The 20,085-nt window shown below is 40.6% G+C and overlaps 1 protein-coding gene across 1 annotated transcript in view; it reads left to right on the forward strand.

The window, feature by feature from the left end:
• Nucleotides 1–15,751, forward strand: part of LOC134754282 (alpha-1,3-mannosyl-glycoprotein 4-beta-N-acetylglucosaminyltransferase A-like) — a 71,915-nt gene extending 56,164 nt beyond the window's left edge. Inside the window, exons 3-12 of the mRNA XM_063690507.1 lie at nt 5,308–5,420; nt 7,464–7,566; nt 9,219–9,427; nt 9,984–10,096; nt 10,591–10,819; nt 11,616–11,828; nt 12,490–12,597; nt 13,825–14,021; nt 14,405–14,618; nt 15,478–15,751. Of these exons, the coding sequence (XP_063546577.1) occupies nt 5,308–5,420; nt 7,464–7,566; nt 9,219–9,427; nt 9,984–10,096; nt 10,591–10,819; nt 11,616–11,828; nt 12,490–12,597; nt 13,825–14,021; nt 14,405–14,618; nt 15,478–15,513 (1,535 nt within the window). The 3' untranslated portion in view covers nt 15,514–15,751. The remainder of the gene's footprint in view (nt 1–5,307; nt 5,421–7,463; nt 7,567–9,218; nt 9,428–9,983; nt 10,097–10,590; nt 10,820–11,615; nt 11,829–12,489; nt 12,598–13,824; nt 14,022–14,404; nt 14,619–15,477) is intronic.
• Nucleotides 15,752–20,085: the final 4,334 nt, after the last annotated feature.

Genomic DNA, 20,085 nt, shown 5'->3' on the forward strand with positions numbered 1-20,085 from the left:
CGCGAGTGACTAAAAAGAAGTGAGTGTAAATCGTAAAAGTATATGTCTCGCAACAGTTTAAATTCGATTAGGCGTCACAGTTTTGGGTTCCGTTCCAAAAAACAATTAAATGAACCCTTATCTACTCTGTCTGTCTGCCACAATATCTCAGAAACTACTTACGATTACGATTTGAAATTTGGAATTATTACTAAGAAAGCTAACATTGACTGTACGCATCCATCGGTGTGTGGAACAAACTCGCACTTGACCGGTTTTTATTATTACACACTTTTATTTAGCTTCACTGCGTATATACCTTTGTATGTGTATATATATATATATATATATAGTGCTTCAAATCTTGAACCTAAAATTGGAACCACTTCCCGGTATCTGATTCAGTTGAAATTTGGAGTAATATCGTAATTCCGGTGACAATGCAATAATATGCTAACATGGAGGTGTTCTGATGATACAGCTGATAGATAGCCAAAGGAACTCCTCGATGGAAAAACACAAACACATCAAGTTTAGGCTCAGCAATAAAAAGTCAGCAATAAAAGTGTGTCACAAAAAATTTTTTTGGCAGTTACTTGTTTACCTTATAAAAATAACTGCAGAGTAGGTATTTTTATTTTAGCCTTTCCTACTCAGAATTACGAACGATAATTATAAAAAAAGAAGAAAACACACGTTTTCGTGGGCACGTATGTTCTCATTTTCTCAATAAATGGAAGCGAAATCGAAAATAGAAGGTAATGCCTAACATGTTGCGGATTTTCAGTGATAACAGTGAAATAATTTAATTTCATTACATAGACAGTATACATATACAAGTAGTTATGATGGACATGAAACCGAGCGACCAGGGGTAAGAGAAATACATATTCATGTATTGACAGGTTAATGAATGGCAGCATAATCATTTTTCTCTTTCACTCTTATAAATATCGGTATTTCGCCATCGCCTCCTACCTATGCTGCCATAACCCGACCATGGAAAAAAACCCGGTCGGTGATAAGGACAAAGCATGGCACTATTTTCTCTTTCCTCTTATAGGAATCGCAATAAGACTATCTTTCTCTATCAAAGAGTGTCAGACCCTTGATTTCAGTACCATTCCGTACCTTGTCACAGTGTCAAATCTTGAAAGCTAAATTTGATCTGTTTCCCGATTTCCGATTGAGCTGAAATGTTGCTAAAATGCTGCTGAGACAAGAGGTGTACGGAACTCTGTGATAAAACAACGCAAACTAATTGTGTTTGGGGTTGTTAGAATTGTCTCGAACTCTCGATGTAATGAGTATTAGTTGACTGTAGGAAGAAAAGTACAGTCAGCGATAAAAACTTGTACCTTACAAAAAATTATATTTTTGACAAATACTTATTCTGTTACTCTGTACTTATCAGTAGCCCGTTGTTATAAATGGAAGCCATATAATTATATGAACATTGGCAAATCCGCGGCGCCGAAAGGCTGCCCGCCCACCCACCGTTCCTTTGTTTAACTATTGATATGCCATTGTAAAGGATCGTCGATCGGTCGTCGGACAAAGTAATTTAACCCTAAAGGGGCCCGCCCATTACCAGTCCGCCGGACGATATCGGCCTGTCAGTTTTACAAAAATTTTACAGTTCCGAACAACTGACAGGCCAATATCGTCCGGCGGACTGGTAATGGGTGGGCCTCTTTAGAGCGTTGTCAACTTGTCACATCTCACTTCTTTGCCCGATCCGATCCGATCCGATACTGAAAAACCCTTCTAAAGCCTAAGGTCCTGGGTTCGAATCCCGGTAAGGTCATGTATTTGTGTGATGAGCACAGATATTTGTTCCTGAGTCATGGGTGTTTTCTATGTATTTAAGTATTTATATATAATATATATCGTTGTCTGAGTACCCATAACACAAGCCTCCTTGGGCTTACCGTGGGACTTAGTCAATCTGTATAAGAATGTATTATAATATTTAAAAAAAAAAGGTCCTACCTAGTCTAACTATGCCTAATAAGTATCTCTTCAGTTCGATGAAATTGGAATTGAGTCGCTTTTGCTTTTGCAAATTTCAATGGCAAATTTTGGATTTTTCATTTGTATGACTGGGCCTTAGGCGGCTATTTGGCATCGAGTCTTTATTTTTACATTTACACTTTCTTTTGAAATAACGATCAATAATTTAATGTGTAATATATGTAAAAAGGCATTTTTTTTACTTTTTGCTTCTTTGTAGTCGTATACGACATCCGATATCGGATTGGACGATGAGAAAACGCTCCTCTCTACACTGATTTAGTTTCAAGATTTTCGCACATTATTATAACAAAAATACTGTGGACCTTAAGAGCGTTTTCATATCGTCCGATCCGATATCGGATGTCGGAAGGAAGTAAGAAATATGTGTTTCTCTGTATTTATTTATAACTACGTAGATTTAATAAATAATGATAACGATAGACAACGCATAAAAGGCGGACTTGATGCCTATGATTAATACGAGTCATCATCTTCCTCGCGTTGTCCCGGCATTTAGCCACGGCTCCATGGGAGCCTGGGGTCCGCTTGGCAACTAATCCCAAGAATTGGCGTAGGAACTAGTTTTTACGAAAGCGACTGCCATCTGACCGTCCAACCCAGAGGGGAAACTAGGCGTTGTCGGGATTAGTCCGGTTTACGATGTTTTCCTTCACCGAAAAGCGACTGGTAAATATCAAATGATATTTCGTACATAAGTTCCGAAAAACTCATTATATTAGATACGAGCCGGGGTTTGAACCCGCGACCTCCGGATGGCAAGTCGCACGCTCTTACCGCTAGGCCACCAGCGCTCTGTATCTCCTATGATTAATACGAGTATAAAAATAAATTGTATAAAAATATTTTATTGTCAGGAGGAAAATTTATTCACTCCAAATGTACCTATATGTATCGCTCCATACGTTTATATGGAGAAGAGGTAGTAGTGGACTTAAGACCTCTTATTATCTAGGTACTTACCTGTTGCACTAAAACTGTCACCTCACACTTTTTAATGACTGTCTTATTTTAGTACCTGGTATACCGAGCTTTCCTCGGAAAACATACTTAAAACTCAAAAATGCGCGCTAGCCCAGAGATAAGACCTAGCTAGATCTGTTTTTTGCCCCCGAAAACCACCATTTAGCAAATTTCATCGAAATCGTTTCCGAGATCACCGAAATATATATATTGTTACTTTAAAGATATAAAATTGACCAAAACCGATTAAGGTTAGCTCCCGACGTAGTTATAAGCTGCTTAACGGGAAAATTAAATTGGAACGTAAATCTTTGTATGACTTAAATAGTTACCCTGATTGTAAAGGGGTTGGAAATGGGTCGTTAAAACGGGGGTGTCAAGGTAGGGTGAACTCGGGCAAATGCGTAACTGAAAAAAGTCTATTCCTACAGGCATATCCCCAGAGGCCAATAGTATGGGAGCAAGCTTATAGGTATTTATGACTAAAACTGGTGCTTAAGGCGTCCGCTTGCTGAAGCGGTTGCACGGACCGGGTGTGTGGGTTATCGAAAAATAGTATGAGCAACGCCATCTAGCGGGGACGCGTGCGAGGGATTTTACCTACAATGGCACCCGCGTGCGAGCGCCGAGCGCCCGCTCCGTGCACCGGCTCCGCTCCAAATGATTACGACCAAAATATAGGTAACCGTATAGATGTGAGATTTTATTAGTATATGTATACGTATGTATAATACAGATGACAATACCAAGATTTGGAATCATAGAGATGATCTGATGATGGATCCAGAAGAAGTATAGTGGGGCTCTTCGGTGGCTACTAGTCTAGTGAACCCCTCGTGATTAGACTTGATTTGTTTTGACGAATCCAAATATTTGCCGAGAGTACGTAATGTCCCATTATTTAATTTGATGAATCAATGTGTGTTTTCGTATACCGTAAAATGTGCCTACATTGCCCAAAAATTAGGAATTTAAAATTGCCTATTACTACTATCATGTTATAGTTTTAATATATAAAAACTGCTGGAGCACAATTACCCAGTGAAGATTTGCTCCCCATATTTTACGATATAAATTTTTGTCAGAAACTTTATCCCCCGAGGGGTCATACGTTTGCCGCCAATGTCTGTCTGTCTATGTCTCTGTCTGTGCATAGTAGCTCTCAAACGGATGGACCGATTTCGATGCGGTTTTTTTAACGCGAAAGCGAGATTCCTTGCGGTGGTTCTTAGGTGTGTTTGATAAAAATCGATCCAGCAGTTTAAAGAGTATCAGCACTTTTCCAAAACGATGAGGCATTTTTTGCATAAAATGGTTTAAAAATTATTAGCGAATGGTTTTTAGGGGTCCGTACCCAAAGGGTAAAAACGGGACCCTATTACTAAGACTTCGCTGTCCGTCTGTCACCAGGCTGTATCTCGTGATCTGTGATAGCTAGACAGCTGAAATTTTCACAGATGATGTATTTCGGTTGCCGCTATAACAACAAATACTAAAAACAGAATAAAATAGAGATTTAAGTGGGGCTTCCATACAACAAACGTGATTTTTGACCGAAGTTAAGCAACGTCGGGCGGGGTCAGTACTTGGATGGGTGACCGTTTTTATAGATAATGGTACGGAACCCTTCGTGTGCGAGTCCGACTCGCACTTGGCCGGTTTTTATTTTAAATATTTTAATTTAATATCTAGGTATTCGTTATCGCGAACCTAGCAGAGTTAACCCTAATATACGGCTTCAATCTACTATTCAATCATGTAGCCGCCCGCCGCCCGCCTACCAGTTTGTTATGTTATGTTGTGCCACTTCGCGCCCTAGTGCGTTTTCCATTTATTGTAGACTGTTTCAAAGAATTGTTATGTAGCAGAGGGGCGAAATACCTCGTAAATATAAGAGGAAACAGGATGTTGTCCCGTGTAGCAATGCCTAGTCTGAAAAAACGGGCCAAGTGCGAGACGGACTCGCGCACCGAGGGTTCCGTACTTTTAGTATTTGTTGTTATAGCGGCAACAGAAATAAATCATCTGTGAAAATTTCAACTGTCTAGCTATCACGGTTCATGAGATACAGCCTGTTGACAGACAGGCAGACAGACGGACGGACAGACGGACAGCGGAGTCTTAGTAATAGGGTCCCGTTTTTACCCTTTGGGTACGGAACCCTAAAAACAAAATCGCGTTTTTCTTATTCCACGACTAAAGTTTCATTAAAAAAATATAATATTTTAGTGACTTTTAATTTTTTCATCATGCCTATTGCATGGCCTTATCCCTGACCTCTCACTCCTTTCCCTTCACTATGCTACAACTAAGCTACCAATATTATTCCAGCCCGGCTCACTCGAGAGGAAGAGATGGAGGCGCGCCTGGCCCAGTTGCAGGCTGATCTCCAGTTTTTGGACACCCTGTATCGCGCCAGACAGGTTGAGGTTATGATCATGCAGGTGAGAACAAATATTTTTGCGTAGGACAATTCGAAAGTACCCTGATATCAGAATGACAACGTGCATTATATTATACTCTGATTTATAATTAGATTCCATAAAACTAACCTCACTCAGATCCTTTTTCTTTCGTAATAATGGAAAATATGTAAAAAAGTAAACTCAAATTTCTTTTTCTTGCATATTTATTTAAAATAAATATTCATGTATCCTTTTAGCTTTGTTTAGTTTATTTAAACATACGGAAAAGAGAAAAAGTGACGGTTAGTTTTCTGGAATCTAATTACAAATCAGAGTATTGGTAGGTGGAAATATGATAGGATGATGGATATTTCATGATATGGCGGATTTCATGATATTTATAAGACATATGATTTTTTTTAGAATAATACCAAAGTAACCCAACTTTGGGAACAAATCAAATTATTTTATTGAATATTTTGATTTGTGTTTTTTAAGTATGAATTACGAATCCGGCCTTCACCACTGGAGGGCTTCGTCACTTTTTCTTTATTTAATATACGACATCTATTCGATTTACTATCATTAGATACAAATGGAAAATTGTCTACTCGAAATTAAACGTCGAAGTAGAAAAATGACAATTTAAAATACATCAACTAGGAAAATTGTCTATCCAGCATAATGACGAAAAAGAATCATGTCCAATAGTAAAAATGTCAAATATGATACAGGTCGAATTTTTTTTCACTTTTTTGTTTATGTACACTCATATTCATATCATATTCATATCATTTATTGCATAGTAGGTCTTAATTATATAACAATACAACAACACTCGGAAAAAATATAATTTCTAATGGACAAATTCCATTCTGGCTTAATTACTTTACGACGATTACAAATTTGGTTAAAAATGATTTTTAGCACAATTACATTTTGACTAGATTCACTTTGGATACTATTACTTTTGATCCAACTTCAGAATGGTCATTTCAAGTGGACGATTTTCCATTTGTACCTAAAGACTAATGACAGTAAACCAACAAGTGACCATCTATTTCAGTTTATAATACCAAAGTAAGGTAAGTATTTTTTGCTATGCGAGTAGAATGTAGGAAGTCGAAGAAAGAGCCAAGATGCCATTCGTTCGTAGCGAACGATACGATCATCTCTCTCTGTCACTCTTCCAATTAGTACCCAAATATTCATATTCATCAGAGGTGAGGAAAATCTAAAGATCAACGAAACAAGCACCATAAAAACCATTGCTCTTCAGTGCACAATGACCGATTAATTTCCACTGAAAGCGTGTAGAATCACCGTTTCCTGGCGCGTTTCCAAACGGAGTTTAGAAGATGCACGGCCCAATTCGAACAACGCAGGTGTCACATCGATACGATACCGTGTGGTCAGTGTCAAAAGTGACGTTTTTGGTTGAAGAAATGATAATTTTAACACTGACAGATCGGTATCGTATCGCTGTGACATTTTATAAGAATTGTACGAATTGGGCCGCAAGGCTGCGCATAGTGCAGTCGCCAGATATAATCAATGCAGATTTTCAGCGGACGGTGCATATGACGTAAAACACACAAAAAAATGTGCCAAATAACTCAATAATAGGAACCTTTCCGGGATAAAAACTATTCTATGTCTTGCTCCACGACAAACTATCTCCATACCATAGACATAGTATATACAAGTAGTTATAGACATCATGAAACCGAGCGACCAAGGGTAAGAGAAAGACATATTCACGTATTGACAGTTTCATGTATGATAGCATAATCCTTTTTCTCTTTCACTCAAAATTTCGGTATTTCACCATCGCCTTTTCTTCTTCTTGTCACTGATTGCCATCGTTACGTTCCCCTGGGTCACACTTTAAACCTTAGTTTTATGGCATTTAAATTAACTACCTAATCGTATTCATGCATTATTGTGGTAATTATAAGCCCTTTGTGGATCACCAGGCAGGTGTTTTTCTGACACACTTCACTTCTATTGTCCCCCGGCTGACGCAACAAAATAACAACAAGAAATACAATTTACCCATTTATTTAAGGTTTTTTTTTTCAGTCCAAGCTGATGAACTTCGGAAACGAAGCGCAATCGGAGAAGATTTTCGGCCCGACCACTACAATGACTCTTGAGGTGGTCCAATTACTGAAGAATCTCACTGGTAAGTATCCTTTATTTGGCACACAGGTACATAATAAGTAATAGTATTATCATACAGAACGACCACGCACCGCCCCGCCCCAACTCGAATTACCTCGCCCCGCAACACCAGATTGACGGCCGATTGCCGGCCGCTCAGTACTATTTTTAAGCAACTTACACTATGACGCATGCCGCGTGTCATCAAAAAATTTTTGGCCTGCTTATGGATGGTTAATACCCTATCCATATATATTATACTAGCTACCCGCCCCGGCTTCGCACGGGTGCAATGCTGATACATATAAACCTTCCTCTTGAATCACTATCTATTAAAAAACCGGCCAAGTGCGAGTCGGACTCACACACGAAGGGTTCCGTACCATTAACTATAAAAACGGTCACCCATCCAAGTACTGACCCCGCCCGACGTTGCTTAACTTCGGTCAAAAATCACGTTTGTTGTATGGGAGCCCCACTTAAATCTCTATTTTATTCTGTTTTTAGTATTTGTTGTTATAGCGGCAACCGAAATACATCATCTGTGAAAATTTCAGCTGTCTAGCTATCACAGATCACGAGATACAGCCTGGTGACAGACGGACAGACAGACGGACAGCGGAGTCTTAGTAATAGGGTCTCGTTTTTACCCTTTGGGTACGGAACCCTATAAACCGCATCAATCCGTTGCGTAGTTTTAAAGATCTAAGCATGGAGACTATATAAAGGAGCCAAATCTCTATGTATGAAAAGTGTCCATCAAAAAACAGTAATTAGGCGGCGCCACCATACACTGAAATACTACCAAAAACAACCTACGTAATTTGGTCGGGTTATTTGTTGCCTTATATGGTTCGTTATACTCATGTCCCAGAGCCTAACTAGCGCCACCGGAGAGATTAGGAACTATTATTTAAAGCTGAAAGCGGTCACTTTTGCAACATTTCTGCCATAAGAGATTGGCATCCTTTCTATACCATCCATAGATCTAAGCATACTATAGGGACAGACAGACAGCAGGAAGCGACTTTGTTTTATACTATGTAGTGTCACTCTAGATATAGATATGGAAATCAGATAATAATAATCAACCAATACGTTTCCAATCTAATTTCAATAAATCAATAACGCATCCAAAAAATGTGACGTTTTCAACCAAATGGTACCACATTGTCGGTTGTCGATAAGGTTGATTTGTAATTGAAGCTATATGGAAATAGCGCCTTACTGACAAGCGACAATAAGTACCCTTTTGGTTGAAAATGGCACAAATAGACGTTTGGTTTAATAACGCCAATTGACGTAAACACATTACCAAAATAGCGGGCGAAATATTCATCTACTCATATTCTATTAATAAGTTAAATTTAGATTTTGCTGCTCCGTTCCATAATAAATCTTTATATTGGAGCCGAAATGTTTATAGAATTTAAAAATAGTAGTACGGCTACAGCCATTTTGACACTGACATTATTCGCTAGCGTGGCCGTAACTTACTATGCATCTCGCCTCGTACTCGCATATAAGTGCGAATGAGATGTATAGAAAGTAAGTTACGCAGACGTTAGCGAATATGTCAGTATGAGTAGTATGAAACTGCTAAGGCAGTTGTGGTAAGGCTCCAAGTAGATTGTGTGAGAACGTAAGTTTAAATTGACCTAACAAAACTTTCAGGTACCAAAGCAGCCTCCGGCGTGGACCCAAAGAACCTGCAGCCCCAAACGCTCCCCTTCATCCACCAGCTCATGCCGCACCTCTTAGACGACGCCTACAGCCTCAGACCGGCGTACCACATGAAGGGCTCGCGGCAGCTAACGGAGGTGGTCATAGGCATACCGACTGTGAAGCGAGACAAGGAGAGCTACCTCATGGTTACTCTGACGGTAAGTGCGAAAGGGATGACACCTTAACCTGCAGCGCCAAACGCTCTTCATCCACCAGCTCATGCCGCACCTCTTAGATGACGCCTACAGCTTCAGACCGGCGTATGCACATGAGGGGCTCGCGGCAGCTGCATGGCGGAGGTGGTCATCGGTATACCGACAGTGAAGCGAGACAAGGAGAGCCACCTCATGGTTACTCTGACGGTAAGTGCGTAAGGGATGACACGTTAACCTGCAGCCACAAACGCTCTTCATCTACCAGGTCATGCAAAAAGTGTAAAGTGGGGTGGAAGTTTGTATCAATTTGGGAATCAATAACCTCTGAACCGATTTAAATGAAATTTTGGATGATCTGCATGTTTGATTTAGTTCGCGCGGACACTTTACTAATGGCACCCGCGTTTTCGGGGTTGGCCCCATAGTAAAAGTTGTTCAGTATGGCCTACAGTACATACTCGTGTTCACCCCTCAGAGTACGAGTATGGTCAGCCTTAACAAAACATCGGTAAAAATGACTTTATCTCCCTTTCATCAGGTAATAATTTTAATGTTCCAGCATCTAATCACCGGGATGACCGAGGCCGACCAGAACGAGACAGTCATCATCGTGATGGTGGGCGAGTCCGACTTGGAGTTCGTCATCAACACCGCTAAGCAAATAGAAACAATGTAAGTACACATTGTCCCGATAGTTGTTTCAGCGAACGGTCTCATAGTGAAGTCTCGACCAACATCTTGAGAGGCTCGCTGGGTGGTTGGATGAAGGGTCAAATGCAGAAGGTGGTAATCTTGGATACGGCGCGTATAGTATACATCGGTGCATCTCTCTGCGGCCCTGACCATGTACCAGCAGCACCGCTGCTGGCGGCACCCTAGGTTAAAGTATTAAAGTAGGGATTGTTTTTTGTGGACTTAGAGCATTAAGTAACCGGAGTCACCTTTAAAATCTTACCCCTCTGTCGAAATCCTCGCCCAATGGTCATACTTATATCTACCTTCCATAGGTCACTTATTGGATGGACTAACGTTTATCTGACATGCAAAAATCGGCAGACTGTTTTTTACAAAAAATTACAGACAACGCGTCTCTAGTAATAAATTCTCTAAGTTTGTGAATGTAACGTAACGAATCCAGCATAAAATCCTATTTCCATTCCTTTCAGGTTTCCAAAAGAAGTCGAAAGCGGTCTCATCGAAGTGATCTCTCCATCCCCCTCTTACTACCCAGATTTTGACAGCATCGAGCCTACTCTAGGGGATTCCTCCAAGCGAATGAGATGGAGAACCAAACAGAACCTGGACACTATCTTCTTAATGGCATATGCGCATAGTAGGGGAACGTTCTATCTCATGCTGGAAGACGATGTTATTGCCAAGAAGAATTATATGCAGGTATCATCATATCAGCCTTCTATCGCCCACTGCTGAGCATAGGCCTCTCTTCGAGTACGCCACTTATCCCGGTCCTGGGCCAATCTCATCCAGAAGTGACCCGCAATCTTCCGAATGGTGTCCACCCAACCAGCCAACGGACGCCAGGCACTTCTTTCGTCTGAAAGCGGAAACCATTCCGTTAACATTTTGGCCCACCTGCCATCACTGTCTGGCATTGTCCCGCCCAGCTCTATTTAAGGTTTGTAATGACGTATCCGACGTCTTGCACCTTGGTGCGGCGTCGGATCTCGACATTCCTCACTCGGGCTTGAAGTTTGATGCAGAGCATGGCGCACTCCATAGCATGTATAAGATTACATAAGCCATCATGATTAAGAATTCACTGGTGTGGACGACCTAGCCAAATAGCAATCTTTGTCAATGTGGGGAAGACCGGCATATAAAACTTATTGCCGGGACCGTCATAGGGCAAGAACTCTCGTATTAAGTCCCTAAGACTCAGTCAAATTATAGACGGTCTTCACCACATTGAACTTAATGAAAACGCCAATCAAATGTTAAATAATGCATGGAAATTATCACGTGACTTTTCGTTTGCAGAACTAGTTCTATTTCTATTTGTGATAATTAGTTACACAAATTACACAAATAAATGCCCTTACCAGAATTCGAACCCGGGACCTCCAGCTTCGTCAGCAGGGTCACTACCGACTAGGCTAGGGGGCCATTATCTATAATGATCTTGTACTTAATTAACCATTAACCAAATCTCAAAAATGTTACTTGCCCACAGGACATAAAATACTTCACCGCCTCCACCACCATCAATACCCCTCAATGGTTCTTCATAGAATACTGCGTGTTCGGCGGCATCGGCAAGCTATTCCGGTCAGCTGACCTCGTCCACTTCATCACATATGTCCAGCTCTTTTACACCAATATGCCTATTGATTGGCTGCTAGAGAGCTATTTGGCTGATAAAGTTTGCAGCATCTATAAAACTTCGGTAAGACAATTTGAGAATTTAGATCGAACCGTCTAGTGGTGAGCGGAGTTCGTCCACTTCATCACATACGTCCAGCTCTTTTACACCAATATGCCTATTGCCTATTGACTGACTGCTAGAGAGATATGATTTTGCTTTGATTAGCAACACGAGGTACGGGTGCTGTGGATTCTAAATTTAACTTTAATTTTCGCATTTTTTTTGACGGTGACTGCATTGCGAACATGTTTCTTATAAAATGGATTTTTTAAGTTTTTTATGGTTTAGTAAATAATTATTTTGAAATATAAGTAATAATTGTTTGACATGATGCCAACGGCCGCTTTCTCTTGCCGTCGGCAGGGTGATTATCGAACACCCTAGAACCTAAATGGTCGCGTACTGAGCGGTTTAAGAGGAATTTCCTCCCGCGGATGCTCCGGCTGTGGAATGAGCGGGTGCCAAGGATTTCCCGAGGGGATACAGTATGGGGTTCTTCAAAAAAGGAGTGTACAGGTTTTTAAAGGGTCGGCAACGCGCATGTAATATCTCTGGTGTTACAGACGTCTATAGCCTACCGGTGACTGCTTACCACCAGGCGGACCGTATGCTTGTTTGCCACCGACGTGGAATAAAAAAAATGTCATAATTATAATTAATATACTTTTTGTTGCGTTTACAGAAAGAATGTGCGAAAAGCAAGACGGACATACGGCCAAAGTACAAATCTTCACTGTTCCAGCATATTGGACTGTATTCTTCATTGAAAGGCAAAATACAGAAAGTACAGGTACGTAAATAGTACGTTACGTTACAAGTGCGAAATGTAGAAATTTTGGAACGAGTGGCGATAAATTAAAACACACACCGTGGCCATCCCATCGCCATCCCGCCGCGTCATAAGCTACTACCATTAAAAGGAGAACAAAACATTAACCGTTTTCACATTGCCCGATCCGATATCGGATGTATAGCATCCTACATCCGCGTAATCAGGCCGCGGGGGCGCGCCCGGACGCCGGCTTTAGCGGTCACGCACACTGCAACAAGCGTTGTGCCTACACATACACACACAATAGTTATTTGTGCAACAAGAGAGGAAAGTTGGTTTTTCTTGCGAGTGTTTATTTTGAGTCCCGAGAAAGCGAAAGATTCTATAATTGAATCACGAGCGAAGTGAGTGATTCTAAGGTAGAATCTTGAGCGTAGCGAGGGACTAAAAAACACGAGATGTAAAATAACTTTACTCTCGTGTTGCACACATAATTTTTCACCTCAGTAGTGAGAACATATTAAAGGTTAAAATGTATTTCGAATTCAACAGAATAAACAGAAAAAAAAGTATTATAATATGTACGATACGCTAAGATACGATACGATACGATACGATACGATACGAGACGAGACGAGACCGGACCGGACCGGACCGGACCGGACCGTACCGTACCGTACCGTACCATAAAAAAAATGCAATAAAAGTATGAAGTTCATGGCCTTCACTAAATTAAAAAGCTACATTGTTTCACTCCCTGGAGTGAGGAAAGTCGCACTGTAGGCTGACGAAAGTAGGCTTGTTCGAGCTGCTGAGGTGAAAACAAATATAATCGGTCCGACAGCTGACGGGGGGCGCCGACATGGCTGAATTTATCGAAAGCGCCTTTCCGATATCGGATGTCGGAAGGCGCCTATGACAAAAACAGCTGCAGGAGAGTGCCATTGGCATTAAGTCCACCTTTTTTGCGTTAATTATCGTTTTTTTTTGTAATAATGATTTATTAAATGCATAAATAAATACACTTCGAACTTCGAGTCACCAATTGGCGAGAGGTCGCACAGGATCGAGAAAAGTGGCGGTGTCTTGTGTCGGAGACCAAGTCTCATTTTGGGTCGCTGAGCCAACGGAGTAAGTAAGTAAGTATAAATAAATACACAACACATTTTACTTCCTTCCGACAGGATATCGAATCGGACAATGTGAAAACGCTCTTAATTTTGAAATACGTTTTATTGTCGCCAGGACACCCGCTACGGCAAGCTCCCAGGCTTTTACCCCCACAACAACCCCCCTCTAGAGAGCATTCATAACGACATAGAAGAAAAGGCGGACCACACCATCAGGAGCGCGTATAATGGAGAGACGTTCTTCTGGGGTCTCAAGCCCAAAAAGGGGGACATTATAGAGTTCGTGTTTCAGAAGCCGATTGTGCTTGAAAGGTAACATTTGTCATATATTTTGTTTTGTTAATTAATAGACAAACTAAAATTGTAGAAAGTTAATGAAGGACTAAGCTCCTAGGATTCTCCCGCGTAATACGATTTCCCGTGGAATACGCCACTGGTTGCATTCATATTATCACGAATTTGTCTACCGAATGGCCTTTCACGCGAAGATTTGAAGGTATAGGAGTTCTTTTCTATGGCAAGGATCAAAAAAATGCTTAGAAAAATAGTCATCGCCTTAAAAAACTGAAAAATAAATTCTAATACACGAAATAATGTACCGGAGAGCCCATGGAATGCTTCTAATACGCTTTCACGCTTAAGATGCGTTTTTCTAAAAATGTAACAATAAACGTGGTTTAAAATATAATTTCCAGATATACATTCCGCAGCGGCAACGTAGACCACGCATCAGACAAGTTTTACGATACTTACGTCGAGGTTCAGCCCGTGGCCGGCAACTACTCTGTGATCGACAGCTTCGACGAGTTTGGCTTGGCCGATGGCTCCCTCAAGAGGGACTGGGGGCCTCTTAACGCGATCAGATTAAGAGTGAACCGCGACAGTACCTTCTGGGTCATTCTGAGTGAGGTATGTTTGTAGTATATATCTGTCTATGTCTACTATGTGGTCGACAGCTTCGACGAGTTTGTTTTGGCCGATAGCTTCCTCAAGAGGGACTGGGGGGGCCTCTTAATGCGATCAGATTAAGAGAACTGCGACAGCACCTTTTGGGTCATTCTGAGTGAGGTATGTTTATATGATGTGTGGTGCACTTGTTATCGCAACTATATACTCTGTGGTCGACTGCTTCGAAGAGTTTGACTTGGCAGATGGCTCCCTCAAGAGGGAGTGGGGGCCTCATAATGTGACCAGATTAAGTAGGTACCTTCTGGGTCATTCCGGGGTATGTTTGTAGTATCTGTCTCTTTCTACTCTGTGATTCGATGAACATCGAATTTGACATTAGCGGAAGTAATTCAGTCGGCATGATGTCTCGCTGCATTATTTCCGTATTGCAGCTCTACATTTCTGCAGGAAACGGCTAATTTTATATACATTTCTTGATAAATTTACACATTAACGTTTCCTGCAGTACTGCAGTCGACTGCAGCAGTATACTGCCGGCTGCATAGCTGCCGCTAATCGATGTCGCTGCCCGGATTTTCGACATTTGCGGCAGCAATGCAGTCGGCAGTATTGTCGCGCTGCAACACTGTAGCACAGCCTAGGGCTCCGCAAAGCCTCTGTGGGGGCTCCGCGAAAAAAAAGCGAAAACAAATCAATAACCAGCTCTTCTATTTCTCCGGTCCACAGTTAAATAATGAACGAAATTTTTTTTCCTCAAATATTTAGCTTTCCAAAAGGGTTCCGTCGCCAAAAAAGTCGCCGAGCGTCACCTTTATGAGCAAGTCGTTTAATGAATATGTTTGTTCATGGTTTGTTCCAGATCGAATTGAAGCCGTACGACCAAGAAGACAGATGACGCAGGCCCAACCCGTGGCTCCGCCTGGTGCGGCAGATGAAGAAGTCCAAAAGGCATCCGCCTCGCTTGAAAGTATACTAAAGCAGGGGTTCCTGGGCGCCGCGGCGCCCTAGTGCGCCGTAGACAGTAGAGAGGGGCGCCCTAAGGCAATCCTCCTCACATGTTACGTATTTCGAATAGCCTAGCTAAGGTTAGGGCGCCGCCGCCGAAATTTTAAGCTCGCAAGTGCGCCGCGGACTGAAAATGATTAGGAACCCCTGCACTAAAGCACTCGTTAATTATCACTACTATAGTTGAGTTAAACACACGCTGCACGCAAACACGTAGTGTGCTCTCTGTCACACTTACCAGCGGCGGGCGGCGTCCTGTCTCTTTTCAGCGAGGGTTTGACGCAACTATAGCGTATCGCTGAGGACCTACTTAGATCCACCCCACACTAGCGTCTCCCGACGGTCGGCGCTCAGTCAACTCTATGACTGCTGCGCGACGCAACGTTGGCCCAACTGCGCGGCGACGCCATTTTCCATAGCGCTGACTATTAGGGCCCTATATACGGCGCGACTATAGTGGGGTGGCCAGCGATATCTAGAATTTTGGGGATAAGAGGGATTTTGAATAATGTGGATATTGAATTTTCAAAGTACGTGTGGTAAAGGATCCCTTAAAAAAGGGTACCTAATATACATATACATGGATATGTTGAAATTTAAGGGAAAAGTGAATAAGTACTACGACCTATGGGTACAGTCAGATGCAGAAGTTGCTAAGCGGGCGAGGTGTTCAAAATGATCTTGACGCGACTTTATTGTTAAAAGAATAAGAGCGTGTCAAGGTCATTTTGAACACCTCGCCCGCTTAGCAACTTCTGCATCTGACTGTACTAATGTATTCATTAAACCTTTAAACGCCACGCCTCGCCTATCATGTGCGGCGTGTCGGAATAGGGAATATTACGCGAAACTCTGCGTAGGGGGCGCCACTACCACAATCTGAGGGTCTATCGCGAAACAAGAAAATGGAAATTTAGTTATCTCTGTCACTTGCTTATTCGAGCGATAAAGAGGCAGATAGCGAAATTTCGGATTCGCTTTTCCCGGTAGGTCCTCTGTACACAAACCGCCTTGATGCATCAATGTCAATGTCATATTTTATTATCTCTGTAAACTTGTCAAAAACCTGTTAGAGGTTCAGTATGTATAAGTTACTCTATGGTTTACTAAAAAGGCTAGTGCTGCACTCTGGTGGCAGAACATTGCAGTAATATACCCTATTCGGAATTCACAAAAGTTTATAGCCGGCGTGCGTCAGTTGACGTCTTCGGAGGACTAAGGGTGAAATGCAAAACTTATCAAGGTATCACATAATTTTATATTCTATAAAAGTGGAGCTGGAAATCTCTAGGTGTAAATGTGTAAATTAAGTTCTCAGCAAAATGGAATTGTCGAAATATGCAGATGTACGTCAAGGAATTTTATTTCTATGCCAATTCGTTCCTTGTCACAGTAACAATTGAGTGCTCACTCCATACATCAGTTTCGTTACTAAAACGACTATTATCTAGCGTCAAGTAGCGGAACTCTTAGTACTGCCACAGAATAAGTAATAGTATTACCATGCAGAACGGCCACGCACCGCCCCGCCCCGACTCGAATTACCTCGCCCCGCGACAGCAGATTGACGGCCGTTTGCCGGCCGCTCAGTACTGTTTTTAAGCAACTTACTCACACTATGACGCGTGTACAGAGGTGCCGTTCACACATAGAAACGCAAGTGATTTTTGATGTATAACGTGTACGCCCTGTGGTATTGCTACTGGACAATACACGTCACGGCAAACGGAAAGTCTAATACTCAACGATTTTTAGCTAATATTATAACCTATTTTCAACTTCTGCTTATATAATATTAGTTATAAATTGTTGAGCAATACACTTTTCGTCAGTCGCGACACATGCGACATCTAGTTTCGAGTAGCAGTACTGATAGTCCGCTACTTGACGCTAGATGTAGACTACGAAAATAATAGTTTGGTATAGTCATAGAGTAACTTATACTAGAGCGGTACTGTCATAGTAAATTTTGTAACCCCAGTAAATTCACTGCCATCTGTTGACACACTTTAAAACTAAAATTGAAGATTTGTAAAAATACGATAAAATGTATTTAAATATAGATAAATGTTTTTTTTTATTTGCATTAATTATTTTGATGATTTTGACCCATGTTCTTTCACTGATATGCGTTAAAATTGTTAAATAACAAACGAAACCGTCAACGCCATCTATACGACTGTAGGCCAAAACTAGTAGCGCCCTCTGAACGAGAATCAAATTTTCTTGATTTACGAGGCACGTTTTTTCCTTAGACTGTATCCATCTATTACGGAGTTATATCTATCTTTGGTATAGTTAACGCTATCTCTACTGAGCTCGTTCACTTACCTGTACTAACAATGGCATTCTGTTAAACAAAGCCATTATTTTTTTTGTGTGAGCGCGTGGCCTTTGTGATTGGGCGCGTGGCCATTGTGTGTGAGCCTCAGGCCAGCACGCGCTCACACAAAACAAATAATGGTTTCTGTTTAACAGAATGCCATTGTTAGTATAAGTGAACGAGCTCAGTAGAGATAGCGTTAACTATAACAAAACCGATGTTTCTTTTTAATTCTCTTTGCTTATATTATTATTGTCACTGTGACAAATTACGAAGTGGCTCAGGAATCCTTACAAAATGAACTGATATTATTTTTATATGTTGTATGAGTGTCTTTACTAAATATTGACATATATTGCCATGAAATGGAATTACATTTACATGCTACATAAATGAAATGTCCAAATTAAGCCAGTAGTTATACTTGTAAAACAGCGCAAACTTATTTTTGCTTGCATTTTAGTGCATTTTTTTTAAATACCGTCCATTTTTGGAAAACTTTTTATATTTTGGTTTTATTTTTATTATAATATATCGATGGGCATGTTATTTATGTAGCCTTAAAAACAATATACTTAAATGTATCTTTAAGTCAAATACATGTATTAAAATTCTGTTGGGTTCTTTCTACTCAGAATAACTAGCATATTCAATCCTGATGATAAAAGTGTCCCAAAATTTTGTATGAAATACTACGTCACGAATATAGAAATGAAAAATTTGTTCACACTAAACCGTGACGTAATGGAATGGACATTTTGGGACAACTTTTTTTAATGGCTGGTAGTGTTTTGGTGTTGAATACCTATAATATTATTATTTACCTACTTACATTCCTTAACCTAGATTCTAATGTACTTACATGCATTTATGAAATGCTTTTTTTTTTTTTTTACTAGCCTAATTTAGTGTCCCACTGCTGGGCAAAGGCCTCCCCTCGTTTCCTCCACTCGACCCTGTCGTTTGTAGTGTCCCGCCAATCCGGATAAAATGCGTCTAAGTCGTCCCGCCATCTCCTTTTCGGCCTGCCTGCACCCCGGCCAGCACCATCTATGGTGTTCCGTGGGTCCCACTCGGTAACCATTTTGGCCCACCTTTCAGGGTGCATGCGGCAGACATTGAAATGCGGCAGACATTATGAAATGCTAATATTAAAATATTGTTGACGGTTTACTTAGATACATTTCTGGATGTTGTTTCTTAAGATTTTTAGGACAAATTAAATATAAAAATGTATGGTTTTCTATGCTGTCAAAAATCGTTATAGTTCGCTTGTTATTAACATAAATTTACACTTAATATGCTTTTAAAGCTATTATTAATATGGGTCTGTACAGTGCATGTGAAAAGATTGTCGATTAAAATCGTATCGATGATAATTTATATATTAATTTATTTGGTATGGACAATAAGCAAACTTTATTATTAATAAAGTTTGCTTATTGTCTATACTTGTATCATAAATAGGCGTTTTCTAAAATAAATATTGAATACCTGATTCTTTCGAATCTTGACATTCTTGGGGTCATTCTACTCAGAATCGACAGCATTCTTCATCATACCATTAAAAGGAAACTGGCCAAGTGCGAGTCGGACTCGCGTTCCAAGGGTTCCGTACATTACATAATTTAAACAATGTATTTTTATGATGTGAAACGTGAGTGAAATGTCTTAAAAAACCCGTAGGGGTCGGATCAAAAACTAAGTAATTAAGCCCGACTCACGCTTGACTGCACTTTTCTAATAGGTTTTCCTGTGATCTATGGATAAAGATCTATTTTGTGTATTTTTTTCAAAATTTTAGACCCAGTAGTTTCGGAGATAATGGTCATTTCTTGCATATTTTCTTGAATAACTTCTAAACTGTTTATCTTAAAATTATAAAGAAAATATATTTGAGATTCTCACAATCAACTCTTTCATTTGATATGTAACACGATATAGTTTGAAAAACTTTGTTTTTTAATTTTCTCATTTACCCCCAAAAGTGGCCCCCGTTAATTTGTTTACGTTACATGTCCATCTTTGGGTCACAAACTTACATAGGTGTACCAAATTTTAACTTAATTGGTCCAGTAGTTTCGGAGAAAATAGGCTGTGACAGACGGACAGACAGACAGACACGCACGAGTGATCCTA

This window comes from Cydia strobilella, chromosome Z, assembly GCF_947568885.1.
Source record: "Cydia strobilella chromosome Z, ilCydStro3.1, whole genome shotgun sequence".
NCBI lineage: Eukaryota > Metazoa > Arthropoda > Insecta > Lepidoptera > Tortricidae > Cydia > Cydia strobilella.